The sequence below is a fragment of the Vulpes lagopus genome, chromosome 10, assembly GCF_018345385.1.
Source record: "Vulpes lagopus strain Blue_001 chromosome 10, ASM1834538v1, whole genome shotgun sequence".
NCBI lineage: Eukaryota > Metazoa > Chordata > Mammalia > Carnivora > Canidae > Vulpes > Vulpes lagopus.
The window spans coordinates 59262170-59287179 of record NC_054833.1 but is presented as its reverse complement, the minus strand read 5'-3'; the positions used below and the strand labels follow the sequence as shown (position 1 = coordinate 59287179).

Below are 25010 nucleotides of genomic sequence, written 5' to 3'. Positions count from 1 at the left end.
GCGAATGGAAGGCACCCAGGAGGAGCAAAGGGGACAGTGGTTGGGGACAGACCTCAGAGACAGGCCACAGGAGCTAAGGGAATGGATGAGGTCATTATCTAGAAGGTCAGAAGGAGCCACGGCCAGGCCTGAGCTGGGGTTGGATGGGGTGAGGGTGTCATTTCACTCCCCATCTCCAATCACATCCCTGTCCCTAATTCAGCTCACCCTGAATTGCAACCTCATCCCCATTCCTCCCCCAATCCAGAACCTACTGGAATCTTCTCTCCATCTCACAATCCCAGCACTCTTTGGCTCTAAATTGGCCCTGGGCATTGTGTGACCTTCCCTCAATGGTGGCCAAAGGGTGACACCTCAGCAGGGGCCTGGGCTGGTGCTTCCTGGTTGGCAGGAGCTGCCCCCTGGAGGCAGGAGAGAGGGCAGGTCTGAGGGAGCCCAGTGGGTGGGAGCCCCCTCATTCTCCTTGAGAGTAGAACTCCCACCCTCTCTCCTAATCTACTCAGGGTCCTGACACCAAGTCAGCTCTATCCTGGGGCCTCGGCCCTAGCCACTCCTCATGGCCCCCACCTCAGTGATTCTATCCCAAAAGCACCCCCGACCCTGACCCCAACTCCCTTCCTGCTCTGGATTTTCTGCAGAGCACATAATATCCAAGCCCACCACAGACAAAACGCTTCTCCCCTTCTCGCCCATCTGCAGTAGTTCTGTGAGCACTTCATTTTTTCTCCACATCTGCAGTGCCTAAAACAGAGCCTGGAACGCTGGGTGCTCCCTGAACTTCTCCTGAAGGAACGAAGGCAGAAGGAAGCAATGATTTAGTTCCGAACCCACTCAACTCTGTTAGGATTGTGCTACAGATTACATGTCTGCCCCTTGGCTTACTTCTTGTGGTCCCAGTTTCTCTGCAATTGTCACTACTGTCATTTGTACATCCGTCCCTCATCTCAGCTGATCCTGGTCCTGCTGGAAGGGACGGCACTCTCTCCCCCAGCCCTGATCACTGCTCCCTGGAGCCTCTCTGCTCCCTACAGCCCAAGCTCCACTTGGGCATCTACCACTCTTCGTCTCAAGGGCTCTGGGCCCTGGGACAGGATGGGGACGGGCTGGCCCCATGTGCTGTCCCTCGTGTGTTGGCCCCCACCCACTGCGTGTAGGGGGGTAACCCGCTGCCCAGGGATCTGCTCAGCAGGGGTGTCCGGTGCTGCAGCCCATGGGGGCGGGCAGGAGGAAGGCGCTTATTAGGGTGATAAAGATCTGGGGGCCCCTCCCAGCCCTGTCCCCTCACTTCCCTGGGGCCCCGGCTCAGGCCAGACTGGCTCTCCCACCCTGAATCCTCCTTCATCCAGGCATGTTCCATCCACCCTCTCAGAAGCCAGCCCAGCGCTGCGCTGTCTGCTGTCCCTCCCCGCGGCTCCTGGAGGCCTGGCGGCTCCCCTTCGACTTCGCCCCGCCCTGCTCGCGCTCCCCGCCTCTCCAGGCTCCTGGCTGCCAGTGGGCCAGACGTCCCTGCCTCACCTCTCCCTCTGGGAGACTGGCCCCATCCACCTCCCTGCGTCCAGCTTCCCCTGCCAGGCCTGGGCACCCCCGTGTGGCCCCCCACCCCAACCCACGGTGTCCAGACTCAAGCCCTCCCTCGTACCCCCTGAAGAGCAGCCATGGCTGCCTACAAAGTCAAGGTGGCTACGGGTACCGACCTCTTGTCGGGCACGATGGATTCCATCTCACTGACCATTGTGGGGACCCAAGGAGAGAGCCATAAGCAGCTGCTGAACCATTTTGGGAGAGACTTTGCAACTGGGGCGGTGAGTATGTGCGTGTCTGTGTGAGTGTGTGTGTATGAAGTGTGTATGAAGTGTGTGAGTATGGTGTGCGGTGTGTGTATGTATACAGCATACGTATGTGTGTGTGTCTGTGCATGTGTGTCTGTGCAGTATATGTGGTCTGTGAATGTGCGTGTGTAATGTGTGTGGTGCGTGTGAGTCTGTGTGTGGTGTGTGCAGGTATGTGGTATATGTATGTGTGATACGCGTGGATGTGTGTGTTATATATACGTGAGCGTGTATGTGGTATGTGGCATGAGTGTGATGAGTGTGAGTGTGGTGTGGTGTATGCGTCTGTGTATGTATGTCTGAATGTGTGGTATGTGTGTATGTAAGTGTGGTGTGAGCGTATGTGATGTGTATGTGGCATGTGAGTGACGTGTGCAGTGTGGGAACATGGGGCATGTGAGTGGGAGTGACTGTGTGTGTGTGTGTTGTGTGTGTGGTCTGTGTATATGTGTGTGTGGTATATGAATGTATGTGTGCATGAGTGCATGTGTGGTGTGAGGGTATGTACGTGTTTGTGTGTGCTGTGTGTGTATGGGTTGTATGTGTGTGTGTACTGTGTGTGAGTGTTTGTGTGTGTGTATGTGTGTGTGTCGGGGAGCACGAGGTGGGACGGAGGTGTGCAGGGGAGGGAGGCCGTGGGCAGGAAGAGATGGGACACTATGAAGGACTCTGAAAACTGTGGCTTCAGGGGGGCTGTGGATGCCCTCCCCCCAGACGAGGCTCCCAGCAGTCCCTGCTCTCTCAGCCGTCCTGCCTCACCCCTGCTCTAGCACCTCTCACCCCTTTGTGGTCACTTCTCATCTCTCCCACCCTGTCTCACCTCATCTCATCTCTCTTCCTCTTCATCACTCTCCCCCTTCCTCATCCCTCCCCATGTCTTCTCCCCCTCCCTCATCTCTCTCATTTCAGGCCCCCCCTCCCTCGAGCCCTCCCCTCACATCCCTCCCCACAGCCTCTCCCTCTCCCTCATCCCTCTCTGTCCCATCCTCAGTCTTCCTAAGTTAACTTGCATCACAAGTGGCTTAAAAGCACATGGGATTATCTGTGATTTAAAATGGCATCAGACCAGCCTGTCCAGTGGCACCTGCCAGCTCCACGATGGAAGGCGCTCTTTGCCACCCCTTGGCCCTGATTCTCAGTCAGGTTGAGCCACCCGCTGCTATGTCATCTTAGTAGGTCACTCTGCCCCTATGGCCATGTCTGTATCTCCACATCTTCATTGATAAGGAGGAGGAAAGGGGGCTGGCTGCACCACCTCTGTCCATCTAAGACTGTAGGAGGTCTGGGGGGCCCAGGACCCCACTTGGGCATCTTTGTAGATCTGCCTCTGGGGGCCTGCATGGCTTCCGCAGCCTCAGGTGGCTGAGGATGGGGGCTGAGGATGGGACCTGAAGAGGGTGCCTAGGAATGGGGGGGGTATTGGTGTCCTGCTCAGCCCTGGGTAGATGGACCCAGCAGGTGACCCCCCACCAATGGAGGGGGGCAAGTGTCCTGCTCAGCCCTGGGTAGGTGGGCCCCGTAGTTGCCGGCCCATTGGAGAGGAGAGCCCAGCGATTGGGTCTCCAGGGAGCAGACCCTGGGTGAAGGGCCGGACAGGTGGGGGTCCTGGCACTCATTGGGGCCTGTACCCGCCAGGTGGATGAGTACACCATCCGCTGCCAGCAGGATCTGGGGGAGCTCATCATCATCCGCCTGCACAAGGAACGCTACTCCTTCCTACCCAAGAACTCCTGGTACTGCAACTACGTGCAGATCTGTGCACCCGACGGCCGCATCTACCACTTCCCCGCCTACAGGTGGATGGATGGCTACGAGACCCTGGCCCTCAGGGAGGCTACAGGCAAGCCCTGAGCACCCCACCCCTGCCGCCAGGCCCCCAACTCCCACATGGCTTTCCCCTGCTGGGTCCAGTCACTCTGGGGCCAGCCCTGTGGGAACTCCTGGGACCACCTGCCACCCTCACACATCACCCTCAGTCACTGGCCCTGCAAGACCCCAGCACCGGGCTGCACCCTGTCGGGACAGAAATGAGGGCAGCTGAGGGCCACCCTCAGGACCTCAGGTCTCGGCTGAAGACAAGCGTACTCTCTACCAGCTCCCCCTGCAGTCTTGCCACCGCCCCCCCTCCTTTGGGTTGGGACACCTGCCAGGCTACAAAGACCCCTGGCTGCTCTGAGTACAGCCTGGGGGAGGGGGTCTGTTCATGCCAAATAGCATGTGTTGCCACTACAGCAAGACTCCCCGGTACTCCAGTGGGGTCTGTTCCTGCAACAGGATGCCTTGTCCCTCTGACAGGACTCCCCCCCCCCCCACCAGCTCCTGCCTGTTCTGTTCAGAAGCCCTGTTCAGAAGTTCACCTGGGTGGGACTGTGGTTGGTGGTGCATAACAGGAGGCTTGGCACCTTATTATAAGAGCCCTGGGTCTCCAACCGGGCAGTCTTTAGAAGGCTGGGGTGCTCTGTGGCTCCAAGGGCCTCTGTACTCCTCCATCAGGACACCTGATGTCTCTAATGGGACTCACTGCTGTTCCGAGGGGCCCTCCTTCACCCAGTAAGGCTCCATCATGGCCCAGTAGGAGCACTTGTTGATTGTAGATTGACTGGGTGTTCTTTAGCGTCCGGTCAGGGCTGCTGGCTATTATTCTGGTCACTTGGCTACTCCCTTGGAAAAGGGACAGGGACTCTCAGCTTCGTGTGCCCACCCCTGCCACAGCCCTTGTCTGGCGGGCTTGGGTCAGTGTCCTAACAGGTGGCATCTGGTCCTCTTTTGTCCCCTTGGCTCTACCACCCAGCTTCTGTTGGCCTCCATCAGGATGGGCAGGAGGGGAGGGCACAGCCAAAGGGGTCTGGGGGTTGGAGATGCGTCCTCCCAGCAGCTGACCAGTCTCTTGCACTTGTTGTTTCCCTGGCAGTGGGGACACAGAGCCTGAGCTGGGGACAGAGGCGGGGGGCAGAGTGAAGCAGGGCTGGAGGAGGATGGGGAGGCCAGGGGGAGATTCCCCCCACCTCGGGGTGGGGGGGATGCAGAGCATCGTCCCACAGCCGCAGGTCTGAGTGGCAGGGAAGCAGGGGAAGGGCAGGATGATGCGGGGTGGTGGTGCAGGAATGGCGCTGGGTGGAGCAGCTGTCCTGCAACAGCAGGGCCGGGAGGCTTGAGTCACCTACTGGGCCCTGGAAGGAGTCCGCCACCCCCCCAGGGGAAGCCGAGCTGCATCTCTGGCTTGCACAACTCCAGGGGGCACTGTTCACCCGGAACACAATGTGAGCTGAGGCAGATGGAGGAAGGGGAAGGGGTGGAGAGGGCCTCAAAGAAAGAGATGGGGCTGCCAGCCAGGACCCTGGACAGAGATGGGCCGGGTGCGGATCTCTGCTCCACCCCCTACTAGCTGGACAGCTGGGTCTACTTCTGAATTATTATTGTTATTTATTTATTATTATTTAATTTACTCACGAGAGACACACAGAGAGGCAGAGACACAGGCAGAAGGAGAAGCAGGCTCCCTGTGGGGAGCCCGATGCAGGACTCGATTCCGGGACCCCGGGATCATACTCTGAGCCGAAAGCAGATGCTCAACCGCTGAGCCACCCAGGTGCCCCTACTCTTGAATTCTAAGCCTCAATGTTCTCCTCTATAAAATGGGGCTAACAGCAGAGCCTACGTCATATGGAGGACGCGAGAATCCAGGTACATAGCCTCTAAAAGTTTTAGTTTTTTTTTTTTTTAAGATTTTATTTATTTATTTGAGAGAGAGCACACACACCTGGGGGAGGGGCAGAGGGAGAAGCAGCCTCCCTGCAGAGCAAGGAGCTGGAAGCAAGACCCGATCCCAGGACTCCCGGGATCATGACCTGAGCAAGAGGCAGATGCTTAACCACCTGAGCCACCCGGGAGCCCCTAACAGAAGCTTTAAAAGGCTTACCAACTCTTGGTGGTTGTGGATGGTGGGTGAGTGGTCAGAAGCAGACTGCCTTGGATCAAATCCCAGCTCATGCTCTCTTTCTGGGTAACATTGGCTGTTTTCTCCTAGTAAAACAAACGCCATGATATCATCCCTCAGCTGAAATTTTTGGGGTTGAGAATGTCTTAAAATTCAGATTTCAGGGGCACCTGGGTGGTGCAGTGGGTTAAGCATCCAACTCTTGGTTCGGGTCAGGTCGTGACCTCAGGGTCCTGGGATAGAGCCCTGCATCACTTCCCTGCTCAGCGGGGTGCCTGTCATTCCCTCTCCCTCTGCCCCTCTCCCTGCTCATGCTCTTGCTCATGGTCTCTCTCCCAAATGAATAAATTTTAAAAAGAGAGAAATGCAGATTTCATTTAGAATATGCGTGTATAAATACATCTATATCTGCCGATTGCATTCACACAGTCCACACGTTACCTGATGTACCCACCAGGGTACCCCCTAGTCAACTCTGGCAGAAACCACCAACGGCTACACCAAGTGAGTTCAGTAAAAACTGTGTACGGCCTCTGGTAAATTCAGAGTAGGTTTTGCTGACTGAGGAATTTGGGCCAAAGGTGTGAGAAAAACAAAGTTGATTTCTATGGTCTTCCTGGTTTTGGAATTGTGGAGAAGGGATCGCAGGCTTATATATAAGGGTCACCTGCCTTGTGAGGTCATTACTGGGTGGTCATCAGAGTGTCCAGAAAGTGCCTGGTGCCTCCGACTTGCCACACAACTGCTCTTGATTGATGTTTTAGTGGGGCCAGAAGAGGGCTTCCCTCGCAGCAGCAAGCCTCGCTCCAAGGGTAGAGTGAGTGGGAGGAGGGTGCTCTTTGATCCTTCTGAGTTTTGGGGAGGACACACGCCCCCCTCCCCTAAGCCCTCCCCATCCTTGTCTGTGGAACCCCAGAGCCAATCTACAGGGCAGGAGCTGAAGTCTGATCCTGGAATTCAGGCAGGGCTGGGGTCAGACCCTGAGCCTCCTCTATGGTCTCCCCTGCAGGAAAGACGAGAGCAGAAGACACACTCCCCATTCTTCTGGAGCACAGACAAGAGGAGATCAGAGCCAAGCAGGACTTCTACCAGTGAGGGCAGGGAGGCCCGGTGGCGGGGGTGATGGCTTGGCCTTCCTTCCTGGGGCTGGAGCACCAGGGCCCACCCACTCCCTTCTCTTTGCAGCTGGAGGGTGTTCGTTCCTGGCCTGCCCAACTATGTGCATATCCCCAGTTACCGCCCTCCTGTCCGGAGAAACCCCAACAGGCCTGAGTGAGCACCTGCGGCTGCCCTGGGGCCCCTCCCGTGCCAGATCCCTGGGCAAGGGATCGAGGGTGCACCCCTGCACTCCCTGCCCCCCACCCCCACCCTGCGCCTGGCCCCAGGTGCCTGGCCCCAGGTGCCCGGCCCCAGCCCTGCACTTCTTCCTACAGGTGGAACGGCTATATCCCCGGCTTCCCCATTCTCATCAACATTAAGGCCACCAAGTTCCTGGACTCAAACCTCCGCTTCTCCTTCATCAAGACCGCCTCCTTCTTCTTCCGTCTGGGGCCCATGTGAGTGCGTGAGCGAGGGGTGGTGTGGGCACCTGCAGGGCACCTCTGTCCCTGCTCCACCGCAGCCCCCGCAGAGGTGGCTGCCCAGACCCCTGGACGCAGAAGGACCCGGAGCGGTGGCGCCAGAGCCCCGAGGGCCAGAGCAGAGAGGGCAGCCTGTCTGATCCCCTCCCCCTTGAACCCCGTCTCCTAGGGCGCTGGGCTTCAAGCTCCGCGGCCTGGTGGACTGCAAGCAGTCGTGGAAGAGGCTGAAGGACATCAAGAAAATCTTCCCCGCCCACAAGTCTATCATCTCCGGTACCTGGGCGGGGGGCGGGGCACGGCGGAGCGGGCCAGAGGCGGGACGCCCCGTCGGGGCAGCGGGACCCCAGGAGCCAGCCGGGCACCCGGCCCTAATGGGCGGCTGGGCGGGCGCGCCCTCTGGCGGCCTCGGGGGAATGCGGCCCCGGGGGAATGCGGCCCCGGGCTCACCGAGACGCTCAAGGGGAGGTGGGGGCTTCCTGGCCCCGGTGGTCTTCGTCCTGGGCCCAGGGGGACCCGGGCGCGTGGTGACGCCCCCGTGGTCCCCCACCCAGAGTACGTGGCCGAGCACTGGACAGAGGACAGCTTCTTTGGGTACCAGTACCTCAATGGCATCAACCCAGGCCTGCTGCGCCGCTGCACGCAGATCCCTGACAAATTCCCGGTCACAAATGACATGGTGGCCCCATTCCTGGGCGAGGGGACATGCCTGCAGGCGGAGCTGGAGGTGAGGCCTGAGCCGGTGGAGATCTCTCCTTCCCTGGCCCCCGGTCTCTCCACTCCCACCTTTGCCATCTGCAGAGTCCCATCTGCGGCTGTATTCCCCACCAGGATCCTCACCCAACCCTGCATTTGGGGGACCAGGATGACCTTCGCCCAAGGTGTGGGTCACAGGTGCGCCATGTTGGTGCCCACCTGCCCTCTCATTGCGGCCCTCTTCCAGAAGGGGAACATTTACCTGGCGGACTATCGCATCTTGGACGGCATCCCCACCATCGAGCTCAACGGGCGGAAGCAGCATCACTGCGCCCCCCTCTGCCTGCTGCACTTTGGCCCCGAAGGGAACATGATGCCCATCGCCATCCAGGTGCCTAGAATGCAGGCCTGGGGCCGCTGCGTGAGCACATTGCCAATACAAGATGTGTGTGTGTGTGTGTACCTGTTTGTGTCTGTGTGAGTGTGCATATCTGCATGCTCGTGTGTGTCCACGTGAGTGTACATCCTTGTGTGTGCATCTGAGGATGCGCATATGTTTATGGATGTCCCTGCTTGTCCCTGCATGTGCGCATCATTGTGCTACCACCGTGTGCTTGGTGCCCGTGCATGAACTTGGCTTCCCGTGGCTGCCCTTGTGTGCAAGTCCCCGTGTGTGTAGAGTATGCGTGCTGTGTATATATGTGCACACATGACCAGATGGGAATGTGCTTGCTTTGCTCGAGCTGTTGTCTTTGGGTCCATTCATCCAGTTACTTGATAAACCAGCTCCTGCTGTGGGCCAGGCCTCTGCTGGAAAGATACTGGGCTAAGCCGACTTAGCCGCTGCCTTGACAGTCGCCTGGCATGAAAGGGGAGTGAGGTGCTGTGTTCCCAAAGGTCTCCACCAGTGTCACCTCCAAATTAGAGAGAGGCACCTGTGTGGGCCAGGGGTGGGGGTGGGATCAGCCAAGCCCCCGATGCTCCTGGCTCATTAATAGAACACCAAAAGCTAGATTGCAGCGACTCTCTCTGCCCCGGGGGTCTGGGCGCCCTTGTGCAATGCACACACAGCTTGCACAGCTGAATGTGGTGCCTGTGGGGTTGAAATAAGAAAATCTTCTCAAAGAAGGGAACTTGCGAACTGCTTCTTGAATGAATGGGAGCTGAGAGAGGTAGAGAGAGGGAGAGGAGGAAGCAACTACAGGCAGAGGGGAGAGCAAGAGCAAATGTGAAGAGAGAGAGCAGGGCCCTGGTGTGCTCGGGACCAGAGGGCCTAGAGTGCACAGAGTGGCTTACTCTTCTCTGCCTCCTTCTATCAGTGGCGGCCCTTGTGCGGGTGTGTGCCTCTGCCCTCACCTAACTCTCCGTCCTTCCCCATCCCCAGCTCAGCCAGACCCCTGGACCCGACTGTCCCATCTTCCTGCCCAGCGACTCAGAATGGGACTGGCTGCTGGCCAAGACGTGGGTGCGCTACGCCGAGTTCTACTGCCACGAGGCCATCTCCCACCTGCTGGAGACACATCTCATTGCGGAGGCCTTCTGCCTGGCCATGATGAGGCAGCTTCCCATGTGCCACCCCCTATACAAGGTATGGACGTGGCCTCAGGACCCCCCCACCTCAGAAAGGCACCTGGCTCACTCAGCAGTCAGGGGGGCCCCAGGGAGACTTGGGGACGTAGGTGGGGACTCACGAGGGAGGGTTTGGGTGGGGCCCCCCAAAGCGAGAGGGTCTGATACTGCACAAGGCAGAGGTGGGTGGGTGCTGAGGCCCTTTGGGGCTAACTGTAGTCCTCCCTCCTCATCCTCCTGCTTCCTCCCAAGCTCCTCATCCCCCACACCCGGTACACCATCCAGATCAACAGCATCGGGCGGGCCCTCCTCCTCAATGAGGGGGGGCTGTCAGCCAGGGTAAGACTCCTGCCCCAACCCCAGCAAGACATCTGCTGCCTTTCTGGGCCTTTGCCCTTAGACTAAAAGTAGGATTTCCCACTTGCCTTCAGATCACAAGGGGGCATGGTGGGTGTGGACCAGTGGAAGTGGGTGCTGTGCCTATGAAGGTGCACTGGGGTGCTGGCCCAGAGTGGGGGAGCTCCTGGGGCTGGGGCTGGGGCTGGGGGAGCACTCACTGAGTGTGTGCGGTGGGTGTGATCCTCAGAGGGGAGGCCCTGCCAGGACCCTGCTGGCCTCAGTGGCTGCATCCCCCCAAACAGGGCATGTCCCTGGGTCTGCAAGGCTTTGCTGAGGTGATGGTGCGGGCTCTGTCAGAGACAACCTACGACAGCCTCTACCTCCCCAATGACTTCGTGGAGCGCGGGGTCCAGGACCTGCCGGGATATTACTACCGCGACGACTCCTTGGCAGTGTGGGACGCACTGGAGAGGTGAGGCTGGGCGGGCAGCAGGGTGAGTGCCCTGGGATGTTGCAGCTCCGGGGCAGCCGAGGCCAGGGCATCCAGGGGGAGGTGGGAGGACCTGTGCTGGGGAGGGAGAGGATGCAAACTGAAGCCTGTCCCTGGTCAGGTACGTGACAGAGATCATCACCTACTATTACCCATGTGATGCGGCTGTGGCAGGTGACCCGGAATTGCAGTCCTGGGTGCAGGAGATATTTAAGGAGTGCCTCCTAGGGCGTGAGAGCTCAGGTATGGGCCTGGGTGCCGGGCACCCGCAGGGACATGGGGCTAAGGGGTGGGTCCTCCCAGATCATGTCATGCTGGGGGCAGAGGGAGCCAAATCTCAGAGAGGCTGGGGAAGGAAAACTGTGTGAACTCAGAGCCTGTGGGGCAGGGTCATCTCTGGGGAGACCTGGGGGGCCCCCAGTCCCTCACCCTGAAACGAGCCTTTGTGGCCTGAGAAATGAGCTCAAACAGGAAAGAGTAGAGTGTTCTGGAGGCCAGGGAGCTGGTGGGCTCCAGCAGGACGGGGAGCATCCTGGAGTCAGGCCGCTCAGGCACCACCCAGCAAATATTTAGTGAGCATCTATGTTGTGACAAACGCTGTGCTGGTTACTGGAAGGCAAAGGGAATGAGACGGGAGAGGTGCCTGCCTTCAAGTCTTGGGGGGTGGGAGGGTGGTCCACTCAGTAGAGGGGCAGGTATGTTATCTTAGGACTGCTACAGTGCAGGGTGGGATGGGTGGGGTGGGGGTGCATAGGAGCCAGAGGAGGCACCTGGCCCAGCTGGAAGAAACGGGGGAGAGCAGGGGGTTGCAGCATGCTAAGATCTGGCTGAGATCTAACATCTGGCTAGCGCCTGCAGGGATGAGGAGGTTAGCCTGGAGGTGTTAGAGAGCTCTGAGTGGGAAGGCAGAGCGGGCAGGGGGAGTTCCGGGAGCTGCTTAGAGGTCCCTGCATCTGTGCTGAGGATGGGAGTTGGCTGGGGCTCTCCAATGGGCTAAGCTAGGGCTAAGCTAAGGCTGAAGCACGGGCAGCCACCCTTCGCAGGCCTGGTTAGAGATGTTGGGATTACCCTGAGCACCAGAGGGTGCCATCGAGGTGGGTAGTGTGCAAGGAGATCAGGTTTGCACCTGCCAGGCTGCACCTTGCAGTTGGGAGACAGTTCAGGAAGCTGCTGTCTGTCTGGAACAGGGGTGACAGGAAACTGGCTAGGGTGGCAGTGGCAGGAAAGCAGAGGATTGCCGAGCTAGCCAGGAGATAGAGATAAATGACAAGCCTTGGACACTGGTTGGGGTTCAGTGGTGGGTTTGGAGGGAGGGGCCAAGGATGACTTCCAGGTGTGGAGCTATCATAGCTGGGTGGGTGGTGGGTGTCATCCTGTGAGTTGGGGGCCTGAGGAGTGAGGAGTGGTTTGGGGAGGAAGACAATGGTGTTAGGCTTCTGGAACCTGGTGGCAATGGGAAGGAGAAACAAGCAGCTTGGTTACATGTGAGACCAAGAGTCAGGCTACTGGCATGAGTGCAGAGGCTCAGAAGAGTGTGCGTGTGTGTGTGTGTGTGTGTGTGTGTGTGTGTGTTTGTGTAGTGGGGTGTGTGTGGGTGATGCACTTTCCAGGTCAGGAAAGCAGGGAAAAGCCTAGTCCAAAGCCTAGTCCCTCCTGTGTCCTGGGACCAGAGAGGCCCCCCTAAGGGAGCTGGAATAAAGATCTCAGGGCCCCACCTCAGGCTGGTGCCCTGAGCAGCCCTGGAGAACATCTGGCCGAGGACTTTGGGGGCTGCCTCCCAAGGCTTGTGCCCTGGACGGTGTGGGCGAGGTGAGTGGGGTTGGGTTGCGGTCACAGGAGGGCCAAGCAGGTGGAATGAATGGGCAGCACTACCCCGAAGTGGCCCCTAGGAGCAGGGGCAGGACAACGGGGTGGGGGTGGGGGGGTGGGGGTGGGGGTGGGGACACACACACACCCACACACACATAGGACCTGGGCTTGCTGGTGCCTTCTGCTGGCCACGCGGGACCAGGGCAGGACTGACGCCCTCTCCCCGCCCCCAGGTTTCCCGCAGTGCCTGCAAACTGTGCCAGAGCTGATCCGATATGTCACCATAGTCATCTACACCTGCTCCGCCAAGCACGCAGCTGTCAACACAGGGCAGGTGCCTGTGCTCCCCAGCCCCAGCCCCAGCCCCAGCCCCAGCCAGGCCTCCCCCCACGTTCCAGCCTCACCCCCCAGCTCAGTTTAAACCTCAGAGTCCCGGGGTGCTCGCTCTGTGACCCAGAACCCCTCCTCTACCTGTTCCCCGCCCCCACCGCAGCTGGAGTACACCGCCTGGATGCCCAACTTCCCCTCATCCATGAGGAACCCACCGATGCAGGCCAAGGGGCTGACCACCCTGGAGAGCTACATGGACACGCTGCCAGATGTGAAGACCACGTGCATCACCCTGTTGGTGCTCTGGACACTCAGCCGGGAGCCCGACGACAAGGTGCTCCAGGGGGCCTCGAGGTGCAGGCGGGGGTGGGGGGGCTACTCTGAGTACAGGCAGAGGGAGGGCTGGGAGCTGGGGGCGGGCGACAGGAGAGGAGGTGTCCAGGGTGCAGAGGCAGGGGCAGAGAGGGTGCTGCAGGGGCAGGGCAGAGGGGTGGCTGGGGGGGCTGGCAGCAGGCGGTCGCATCTGCCCGGTTCTGTGTCCGCAGCGGCCCCTGGGTCACTTCCCTGACATCCACTTTGTGGAGGATGCCCCGCGGAGGAGCATGGACACCCTCCGGCGGCGCCTGGCCCAGATCTCGCACAACATCCGCCAGCGCAACAAGTGCCTCCCGGTCCCCTACTACTACCTGGACCCGGTGCTGATAGAGAACAGCATCTCCATCTAGGCTGGCTCTCCCTCCTCGCCTCTCCCAGCCTGCACCTGTTTTCAAAAAACAAAAAAATTTTCACTTTAGACATGCCTGGCCTGTCTGTGCACCTGGCCATTTACTGGGGGCCCCGTGGGGGTGCAGGCTGGGGCCATGCCATTCACCAGAGTGGGTCTGGGTAGGCTCAGGGCAGCACCAGGCCCTAGGTCCCACCCTCATGTCCCATGAGATGCAGGCCAGAAGGCTCTGGAAGGTGCTTGATACCCTGACCCCAGGCTCCTGAGTGAAGTGCTGGCAGGTGCCAAGGTGCTCCTGGGGAGGGCAGGAGAGAAGGCTAGGACCTCCACACCCTGCCATACCCAGGCCCTGTTTTTCAACCCAAAGCCATTCTGGTTCACCTTAAGAACCCCTACCTAGGGACCCAGACGTGTGAGGATCCCAGTCCACCAGAAAATCTACCAAAGGACCAGCCCTGCCCACCTAGGCACTCAGACCACCCAAGACTAGTCCAACTTGAGATGTAAACTACTCATCTACCCAGGCAAGAGACCACCCTAAGCCCAGCCTACCAGAAACCTAGACCATCCAAGCCATGCTCACTTTGAAACCCAGACAACCCTAAACTCCACCTACAATGGACCCATAATACCCGAAACTACACCCCATTACCTACCAAAACCTACATCACTCCAGGCTCTGCCCACCCAGGAGCCCAGCCTGCTCAGCGCACCCTCCAAGTAACCTGTCCCCAAGATCCCTTCCTCACCGCAGGAACCTGAGAATCGCCCCCTTCTGCTCCTACACTGGGCCTAGCTTATGGTTTCATCGCTGACATCCCGGAGGAGCACAAGGGCTTGGCATGTGGAGTTGATCTCAGGGACTGAATCCAACAGGTCTGTCTGGCATTTGGTGGTAGGTGGTGGTGGTGGTGGTGGTTGTTCCCACCCCGCAGGGGTGGACTGCGTGGTGGTAGGAATATTGGGCATCCAGGCACTGAATTCAAGCTGATCCCTCAAACTTGGTAAGCACAGAGTTGCCAGTGCTCCTGTTATGTCCCCCCGTGACCCTGCTTATCCCCCCAGGTGTGGCACTGGCTCACCTGGCCACTGTCGGTGGCAGCGTGTTGGGCTGGGCAGTTGAAGGTGGTCATGGGGAGACATCTGATGAGCTCCCCCCAGGGCAAAAGGGACCCATACGTGGGGGTGGGGTGGAGAGAACAGAGCTGAAACCCCAGGGCTGTGGGGTCTAGAGGGCAGAGGACAGGTGTGGGCATCTCACTGGGGCTCACAAGTCTTAGAAAAAACCCTCCTGTAAGACTTCCCTGACCTAGGCCCACAGCTATGTTTGGATTGGCTGCCAAGGTGTCTTATTTGTTCCTTTTTCAAGTTGAATTAATGGCCAACCCTTAAATCTTAGACAATGTCTGGTTTCTCTTGAAAATTCTAAAGACCTGGCTATAGTCATAGCTGGGTGGCCAATGTCCCCATTAGACAAGTAATTCTCCCTGGCCACAGTCCCCACCCACCTGCATCCCTTGCTCGTGCTGCTTGCAAGTGCTATAGGCACATATTCCAGCCTCCTGAGGTAGAGCAAGCCACAGGGAAAGGTCAGATGCCAGGGCCCCTCTGCTGGGACCAGGGGATTGGATCCATCTGTGCCACCGGTTCCCAGAGGGCAGAGCTGATCCGCCTCATTCAGCCTGGCATCCAGCCTCAGCCATAGTTAGGACTCATGAACCCATGTGGATCTGTGGGGTGCCCCTGAGGATTCAAGGGGACATAGGGCGTGGGCTAGGCTCAAAGGGGCAGCATTTGGTTAGGGAGAGAGGGAGCATTGGGGTACCTGGCCTCCCCTGGCTCTAGTCTGTGCTGAGACAGAAGAATGGGGAAGGGGGGCAGGCAGGTTCCAGAGGGGCTGAGACGCCACAGTGGACACTGCATTCCGGTGGCCAACATGGAGCCGCGTGAGGCTAATGAGCAGGGCTGCCCTAAATCCCAAGGCCCAAGGAAGGTTGTCATGCAGATTAATGGCAGGAGATGGAGACCCACAGGGAGGCCACACCACCGGGGTGAAGGCCAGAGGTACATCCTGCAGGGGTCTTCTGTGGCAGAGATTCGGAAGGAAACCCTAGAGACTCTTCCTATTCACCTGAGGTTTGTTCTTATGGCATTACATTTAATTCTTTTTTTGGAAAGATTTTATTTATTTGATAGAGCACAACCCAGGGGAGTGGCAGGCAGAGGGAGAAGCAGACTCCCCGCTGAGGGACTCGATCCCAGAACCCTGGGATCACAACCCGAGCCGAAGGCAGACTCATGAGCCACCCCGGGTGCCTCACATTACATTTAACTCTAATAATAGTCTGTAAGATGGTGCTCTTCTAGTCCCTGTCTTCAGATGAAAGAGACACAGAGAGATTAAGTGGCTTGCTCAAAGTCACACAGCAGAGAAAGAAGAGGATGCAGGGGGCGCCTGGGTGGCTCAGCAGTTGAGTGCCTGCCTTCGGCTCAGGGCGTGACCCTGGGGTTCTGGGATCGAGTCCTGCATCAGGCGCCCCACAGGGAGCCTGCTTCTCCCTCTGCCTGTGTCTCTGCCTCTCTCTCGGTGTCTCTCAGGAATAAATAAATAAAATCTTTGAAAAAAAAAAAAAAGAGGAGGCAGGAAGGGGCTACGAAATAAGTGTATTTGGGCAGAAGGGGCAGGGGAGCTCTCAGGCCCCGGGGCGGGAGGAAGGGGGCTACATCTTTGGGGATCAGCGTCATGCAGCCTTCCCGTTCTGTCCCAGCAACACTGACCGGTGAGCAGAGAGCCCTCACTGCCCAGGGCCAAACCTCAGCCGCTCCCGGGCCCCTACTCCGACCACTGGACTCCCAGGCCTCCCCGGGCCCTGCTGCTCCATGAGCTTTCCCGGTGAACGGAGCCCAGCATGGGGCTCAGTGTTGATGTCCCAGTGTAGTAGAAACAGGGACAGCCAGGGTCAGAGGTTAGATGAGGCCGCCCCAGGGCCCCAAGACTCCAGGCACTGTGTGTGTGGGGTCCTCCCTACCTTGAAGACAGGGTGGCCCAAGGGCAGCTACTGCACCTGCAGAGAAAGGAGGTCTCCGTCATAAAGTGGATTCAAAGCAGATGAGTGAGCGTCTCGCGTGCGTGCCAGGACCACTGAGAGGTGGACCTGGGTCTTGGCCGGGAGCCAGTCCTCAGCCACGTCCCTGGTTAGGAACATGGAACTGTCTGGGCAGATGTCTCAGTGGGCTGGAGTTGGGGGGCAGTGTACAAGGGGAGGGTAGCATCAGGTGGAATCTGGCTGCAGAAAGTGCCCTCTGTTACCATGTCCATGGGGGCAAATCACCTGGTGGACTTCCCTACTAGCTGTGTCTCTTTGGGAAAGTTAACCAACCTCTCTGTGACTCAGGTTCTTCATGTATAAAGCGAGATTGATGGGGACACCTGGGGGGTGCTCAGTCAGTTAAGCTCAGGTCATGATTCAGGGTCCCGGGATGGAGTCCTGTGTTGGGCTCCCTGCTCCGTGGGGAGTCTGCTTCCCAGAACCTCTGCCCCTCCCCCTGCTTGTGCGTGCTCTCTCCCTCTCTGTCTAATAAATAAATAAACAAATAAAATCTTTAAAAAAAAATGAAGTGAGGTCGATGACAATCATCCTTCCTTCCTTGGGTTGCTTTGAAAGATTACATGAGTTAAATCTAGGGAGGTGCTTAGACCAGCGATGGCGTGCTCTAGGCGAGGTATGAAGGTTCCCCGTTCTGATCACTTCTGGTAATACAGGAGAGGACACGGTCACAGGGAGGTGAATCGGCCTGAGCCACCTTGTGGGCGCATGTGGCAGAGCCTGGTGAAGGGCTGCTGGTCCGAACCCAAAGTCACCCAGATCCCTGGTTGTGTGGGGACAGAGCCTGGAAGGTGGAAGTTTGGGTGTGGAGATGCCTTCCAGAAGGGGTTCCGTTTTTAACTGTTGGGAAGCCAAGACTATTCCACTTAAAGGAATTTCATTCCCTGGAGCCAGTGGCATTGAACCCAGAACCACCCTCTGATTCTAAAGAAAGAGGCCCACCCCCAATATCCCTCCCCTCCCCCACTAGAGTACTGGAGGTGCTTTTCTGTGGTCAGGCTGGGCTTTAAGAATAGACAGTGACACAAGTGACCCTTACGAAGCAGAAGCACTGCCCTGGGGTTGGGGCACATCTCTTCCCAGTCGGCCCTCAGAGGGGAGCCTCAGCGGACCAGCTGTAGGGCAGCCTGAGAAGCCGTGACAACTGGCAGGTGTCCTGCAAGTGCGCGGATCCAGGCAAGGAAGCAGGACAGAGCACTCCCCACTCAGCCCTCCCTGTCACAGAGTTACACCCCTCCCTGCAGGGATGAGCAGGAGGCACTGAGCTGGCTGGGAAAGGAGGGGGACGCAGGGCAGCAGGACATTGGGAACCTGGGCCCTGAAGGCACTGGGGTGGGAGGGAAGGGTGGCTGGACCAGCACAGCGGTCTGTGGCTGCAGTGATGGGGAAGTTCTCCAGGATGCAAGATGGTGCTGGACCGGGATGGGAACGAGGCCATTCAGGAACTGGGAGGCAAGGAAGGTGTCCTCCTGTGAATGTTCAGACACATACTCTGCAGAGAATGGGTGTGGGAGTGGCGAGGGCCACCCTGGTGACCCAAGCCCCCACATCTAGCATCTCCACGGCTCTGAGAACCCAGATCTCCAGTTGCCCACATTGGTCTCACCATGATGTTCCCTTTCTGCTACTCCAACTGGTTGGGTGACTCTACTAGTAAGTGGTTTCTCAGAAGAGAGGGTGTTGGAGGCCTGGGTTCTGCCGGAAGGAGGGAGCCACTGACTCCGGCAGCCGTGCCCATTCCCAGCACAGCTTCCGTGCTCCACAATGTGATGTGCGCCAAGACGGCATCTGGGATTTGAGTGCCATGTGGGAACATCAGAGGGAGGAAGGCGGGAGACAGCAGAGCCTGGCCTGCTCTCTCATCCTTCCTGGATGGCTGCTCTCCCGCCTCCCTCCAATTCCCAGCTAAGAGTCACCGGGCCGTGTCCTGTTCTCCTGCTCTTACCTGCGGGGCTCGCCAGGCTCACTGGTGCGCTGTCCCAGGTCCCTGAGCCCAGCCAGGGGCCGGCGGTCACACGTCCCAGTCCTCACGCACCTGCTGTCCATGCAGTCCCTGCTGGCGTGGGGTTGAGAGGTGCTGGGGCGGCTGGCAGGCAGTTCTGGGGAGACCCCGAGGCACCTGTCACTGCGTGGGTGTGCACCCACCCTGGGCTCCTGTCGCTGCAGCCCAGGCTGCCGCCTCCTCACTGACCTCAGTCTGCTTTTGGCTCCAGGACATTCCTGGTCCCCTCCTCCAAGGTGTGGGGATAAAGGGCTGTCTGTCGATGCCTCCTCCTCTGTGTCTGTCTGTCCAGCGGACTCCCAGCCCTGGAGGCCAGTGTCCTGTAAACCCCTCCGAGCACCCCCACCCTTGTGCCATGTCCCCCCTCTCTGCATTCTTGCTTTCCTTGCCTCCATCCCCTTCTATTCCTCTTCCACAGAGCAGTGGGGGTGGGGGTGAGCCGTAGTGATGTGATCCGCTCTGGGGTCCTCCGGGGGGACAGAGCAGAGGCTTCTGTCTCTGGAGGTGGGGGTGCACCCCCGAGAACATAAGGAGGAGGCTGGGAGAGGACCGCAGGGGCAGGGCCCTCGCTCCAACCTGTCAAAGTATCATTTTCATGAAAATTACCAACACGACTCATAAAATTAGAATGGACACAAGTTAAAGGTTTAATTCCACTTGGTTAAGGTGGTAATGGTGGTTCCAAGAGCAATTAGGATGCTGCGTGCTTAGCGGCATTCAGGACCATGCCTTGTTTTGTTGTGTTTCAGGTTATTGTGCTTCACAGATATTATTTGCTTTTTTTTTCCCCACACATTGAAGAGTTGCGGTGACCCTGCATTGAGCAAGTCTATGGGGTCCATTTGCTCACTTTCCCTGTGTCATATTTTGGCAATCCCTGCCGTATTTCAGACTTTTTCATCATTATCTTTGTTATGGTGATCTGTGATTAAGGAGGATCTTTGATGGTACCATTGCAATTGCTTTGGGGTGCCATGAACTGCACCCATATGAGATGGTGTGGGTGTTCTGACTACCCCACTGACCAGCCATTCCCTGGTCTCTCTCTCTCTCCTCTGACTTCCTTATTCCCTGAGGCACAGCAACACTGAAATTAGGCTAATGAATAATAACCATACAGTGGCCTCTAAGTGTTCAGGTAAAAGGAAGAGTCATGCGTCTCTCACAAATCAAAAGCTAGAAGTGATCATGCTCCGTGAGGAAAGCATGTTGAAAGCCGAGATCGGCTGAAGGCTTGGCCTCTTGTGCTAAAGCAAAATTAGCCAAGTTGGGAATGCAGAGGAAAAGTTCTCGAAGGAAATTAGACTGCTACTCCAGTGATCACACAAATGATAAGAAAGAGAAGCAGCCTTCTTGCAGATGTGCAGTGTCAGTGGTCTGGATAGAAGACCAAACGAGCCCCAACATTCCCTTAGGACGAAAGCCTAATCCAGAGCAAGACCCTAATGTTCATCCATTCTGTGAAGGCCGGGCAAGGTGGTGACCTCAAAGTGCAAGGGCAAGGAGCAAGTGCTCCAGAAGAGGGAGCTAAGGTAACGAATGAAGGTGGCTACGCTCAGCAGCAGATCCTCAGTGTAGATGAAACAGCCTTCTGTTGGAAGAAGATGGCATCTAGAACTTCCACAGCTGGAGAGGAGAAGTCAACGCTAGGTGCTCATGCAGCAGGTGACCTCAAGTTGAAGCCAGTGGTCGTTTGCCATTCTGAGAATCCTGGGGCCCTTCAGAATGAGGCTGAATCTACTCTGTGCGCTGTCCACAAAGCCTGCGTGACGGCACCCCTGTGTACAACCTGGGTTACTGAATATTTTAAGCCCGCTGTTGAGACCCATGGCTCAGAAAAAAAGGATTCTCTGCAAAATATGACTTCCTATTGACAGTGGACTGGGTCTTCCAAGAGCTCTGATGGAGGTGGGCAATGAGGTGGTGTTGCTTCCATGCCTGCTAACGCCACGGTCATTCTGTAGCCCATGGGTCAAGGAGTCATTTTGACTGTGAAGTTTTAGTAATTAAGAAATACATTTCATAAGGTTCTAGCTGCCACAGATAACGATTCCTCTGATGAATTGGAGCAAAGTAAATTGAAAACCTTCTGGAAAGGATTCACTATTCTAGATGCCTTTGAGGACACTTGGGACTCCAGGGAAGAAGTCAAGATATCAACATGACCCAGGGTTTGGAGAAAGTTGATTCAACCCTCACAGATGACTCTGAGGGGGTCCAGACTTGAGTGGGGAAGTTACTGCAGATGTGGCGGCAATAGCAGGAGACAGAAGTAGAACCCAGAAATGGGACCGAATCACTGCAATCTTATGAAAAAACCTAAACAGATGAGGAGTTGCTTTTCTTTCTCTTTCTTTTTTTTAAAAATAGGTTTTTATTTAAATTTAATTTATTTAAATTAAATTTTTATTTAAATTACTTAACATACAGTGTAATATGAGTTCCAGACGTACTATATAGTGATTCGACACTTCCATCCATCCCCTGGTGCACCTCATGACAAACACACTCCCTCATCCCATCACCTATTTCCCCCATATCCCCATTCCAGTGCTGGGTAATTTTTCTTAATAAGGCTATTCCCTGCGAGCACAGCAGGCAATCACATAGATCTCTTCTGGGTTTCTTCTCTCTCTCAATGGAAAGTCCCCATGCCCTGACTCCTCACCTGGTCCTGCTGTGCAATCCCTTCTCTTCTTCACCCAGCAGGTGGGTTTGCATCTTTCCAGACTTCCTCCCAGGCATTGGTATTTATTAACAAAATCAGATTTTTTTTAAACCGTAAAAGGTATCACACCATGCTTATTATTGTATGACTTGTTTTCCACCTATGTTAATACATCATGGATGTTTTCCCTATGTCGCCGTTTATGGGTTGATCCTATTATGAGCTATGTTATTTTTCCTAGTTGAACATTTTCTTCCCGAGGGACACTTGGCTTTTTAAAAGTACTTTTCCTGTTATACACAATACAGCATAGAACACCATTGCAGGGGCGCCTGGGTGGCTCAGTTGGTTAAGCATCTGACTCTTGGTTTCAGCTCAGGCCATGATCTCAGCGTCATGGGATCAAGAGCCCTGAGTCAGGCTCCTCTGCTCAGTGCAAAGTCCACTTGAGATTCTCCTTCTCCCTCCCCCATGGCTCTCCCCTTCAGCCCCTTGCCCTCTGCCCCTCCCCCAACTCATGTGCACTCTCTCTAAAATAAATAGGTAAAATCTTTTTTTTAAAAGATTTTATTTATTTATTCAAGACACACACACACACACACACACACAGAGGCAGGCAGGCATGCAGAGAGGCAGAGACACAGGCAGAGGGAGAAGCAGGCTCCATGCAGGGAGCCCCATGTCGAACTCCATCCCAGGTCTCCAGGATCACACCCTGGGCTGAAGGCAGCGCTAAACTGCTGAGCCCCAGGTCACCTGGGTTGCTCAGTGGTTGACCATCTGCCTTCGGCTCAGGGCATGATCCTGGGGTCCTGGGAATAAATAAATAAAATATTTCAAATAAATAAATAAGAACAGTGTTGTAAACATTTATTTATGCAAATGTGGGAATTTTCAGTAAGACTCCTCTTTATAGGTGGTTTGTTGGGTTAAACTTTTTTCTTTTAGATTTTTTAAAAAAGATTGTATTTATTTATTCATGAGACACACAAAAAGAGAGGCAGAGACATGTGGGACTTGATCAAAGGACCCCCCCCACCCCCGGGGGCAGCCCCCGTGGTACAGCGGTTTAGCAGCCCAGGGCATGATCCTGGAGACCCTGGAACCAGTCCCATGTCAGGCTCTCTGCATGGAGCCTGTTTCTCCCTCTGCCTGTGTCTCTGCCTCTCTCTCTCTCTGCATCTCTATAAAAAAAAAAAAAAAAAAAATTAAAAAAAAAAAGGACTCCGGGATCACCAGATCACCAACTGAACCAAAGGGAGACGTTCAACCACTGAGCCACTTAGGTGTCCCTGAATATATTTTCTTAATGATCAGTGAGATTAAATATCTTTTCACAGGTTGGTTAGACATTTAGGTTTATTTTATGGACTATCTTTTAAGAATGTCCTGTAAAATTTGTGCCCTCTTTTCCGGGGAGTTACTGATTTGTACAAGCTGTTTATATATTTTAGATATTTGCTCCTGTTTGTATATAGTTTTCCTTCTTTGTTATTTGCCTGCAATTTTATGCCTGCCTGCATTATTTCATTAACCCATTCTGTGCTACTGTCTTAGAGCCTTGCATCTCTGTTTCTAACTCTTTTTCTGCCACCTACCCACACCTTTGTCCCCCTCCTTCTCTGGTGACTCATTCCATCTAGTCCTGGAACACTGGGCAGGGAGTGGCAGGGATAAGCTGGGCTTCCACTCCACTTTTAAGGCCATGTGCCCTACACTCCCTCATTCCTGAACTGAAAGGCTGGAGTCATTGGGGTTGTAAAGAGGGAGCTGTTCCTCTCTCTCTGGCCGGCAAGCCCAACTGGAATGGGAGTCTCCACAGCATGACTTTGGGACCTGGATGCCCAATGACTAATTGTCCATGAGGAAGTCACCATCCCAGGTCAAGATGACCACCATTCTGAACTAGATCTCTCCTAGAGGTGAATGTTACCTGTAACAACCTTCTCTTCTTATGGGTTGTCAGCCAAGAGTCCAAGGACTAAGGGTGTGTGTAGTGAGAGACAGAAGAGAGATAGAAACAGAGAGAAAGAGAGTCAGAGGCCTGGGCAGTGGACGTGGTGGTGGCTTCTCCAAGGAGGATTGGAGACTGACTATTTAGATTTCTACCGCTGAGCTGCCTTAGTTTCTCCAGGAGACGTTAGTTGCTCTCAAAAAACATACACTGAAGCAAATACTGGCTTATTGACTGGAGCATGATTGCCTTCCAATGCACAGTGGCGGGGAGGGAGTTCTCTCCCCCGAGGCAGGAGTGGGGGGTGGATGGGAAGCAGGGGTGCCGTGGAGCGGGAGGCGGGAGGAGGCTGTCCAACTCAGTAGTTAATCCATCTATCTGCCCATCCATCCATCCATCCACGCATACATATATTCCTTTTTTAAAAAAGATTTTATTTATTCATGAGAGACAGAGAAAGAGAGGCAGAGACATAAGCAGAGGGAGAAGCAGGCTCCCTGCAGGGAGCCCGATGTGGGACTCAATCCCAGGACCCCGAATCATGACCTGAGCCAAAGGCAGGCACTAAACCACTGAGCCACCCAGGTGTCCCCACACATACATACATTCTATCACTCTTCCTTTTATCCACATCAAACAAACCTTTGTTAGATTATCTTTCATGTGTCAGCACAGCACTGAGCACCAGGAATATATACTGAATGAGTCCCAGCTCCTGCCTTCAAGACACTCATGGTCCAGTTGGGGAGACACACAGGTAAATGGAAAGGGCCCCCAGAAGGCTTTGAGGAACGATTTGTGTATTAAGTCCTCCATTCAACACCTACTCACTGAGCACCTGCTGTATGCCAGGTGCTGTGGTGGGCAGTTATGAACCCTAGCTTCATGAGCTTGCGGTCTAGTGGTAAAGGGGAGGATGGGGGCTCATGTCTTCTGGAACATTCCACCAAGGTAGGCTCATAGGTGAGGGAAGGGTGGGGGAGGCACACCAGCTCTTAATTGCCTTGTGGTGGAAGTGACATATGTTCCTTCCTCCATAATCCATTGGCCAGCATTGGTCATATGGCCCCAACCTGAAATATTGAGGGAGCACCAACTTTCTGCTATAGCAACTCCTAGTTTCTGCCACTGCAAGTTGTCAGACTCTTCTTTGTGGAATTTGCAAATTGAGGCAAATAATTCAAAGACAAAAAAGTGATAGGAGCATGGTCATTTTGATGGTGGCATCTGAGGCAGATATATGGGGTGCTATGCCCAGAGCCCGCTGGGTTTCCAGTCCTTCCTGAGGACCCTGCTTAATGCTTTTTTTAATCCCTTCAGATACTCAGTTTCTCTTCCATTTTTATTGATCTAATCACTTAAGTTATGACGAATTGTTTTCTATTGCTTGAAAACAAGGAGTCTAACAGCTCTACGTCTCTGACTTGTTTGTGGCACACAATCTTGACAGAGAAGGGACAGTTCAGGAGCTGCCTGCTGGCACTTTCTGGGGCATCGCTCTATCTTAATAGTTATGTGTGTGCAGTGATTCGAATACATATTGCTTTCCGTCCACATTGTTTTATGGAAGAGATGGAAGTCATTAGGTGAATTCAAGGGGACCCATTTTGGCCTCAATGGACACTTCTTGATTTGGACCGAGAAAAAAGAAAAACAGTATGAAAAAATGTGTATGAAGTGTTGACATTCCAACACTGAGGGTTGAATCTGGAAGGCAGTATGTGATTAATGGTATGCTATTTTCTTTTCTTTTTTTAAAAAACACGTATTTATTTATTTGAATGGGGAAAGGGAGAGAGAGCACAGGCAGGGGGAAGGGCAGAGGCAGAAACAGATTCCCCGCTCAGAAGGAAGCCCGACTTGGGGGCTCAATCGCAGGACCCCAGGATCATGATCTGAGCTGAAGGCAGATGCCCAACTGACTGAGCCACCCAGGTGCCTTTTGTCCAACTTTGGAGCAAGTTTTTTTTTTTTTTTTT

General features: G+C 55.5%; 1 protein-coding gene across 1 annotated transcript; it reads left to right on the top strand.

Moving 5' to 3' along the window:
• Window positions 1-1655: 1655 nt before the first annotated feature.
• ALOX12B (arachidonate 12-lipoxygenase, 12R type) lies at window positions 1656-13309 on the top strand. Its single transcript, XM_041772047.1, has 15 exons — window positions 1656-1802; window positions 3465-3669; window positions 6776-6857; window positions 6952-7038; window positions 7200-7322; window positions 7516-7619; window positions 7898-8070; window positions 8287-8430; window positions 9424-9627; window positions 9861-9947; window positions 10250-10419; window positions 10559-10680; window positions 12480-12580; window positions 12740-12910; window positions 13122-13309. The coding sequence occupies exons 1-15, from the start codon at window positions 1656-1658 to the stop codon at window positions 13299-13301; spliced, it is 2100 nt and encodes a 699-aa protein (XP_041627981.1). The 3' UTR covers window positions 13302-13309.
• The last annotated feature ends 11701 nt before the right edge of the window (window positions 13310-25010 follow it).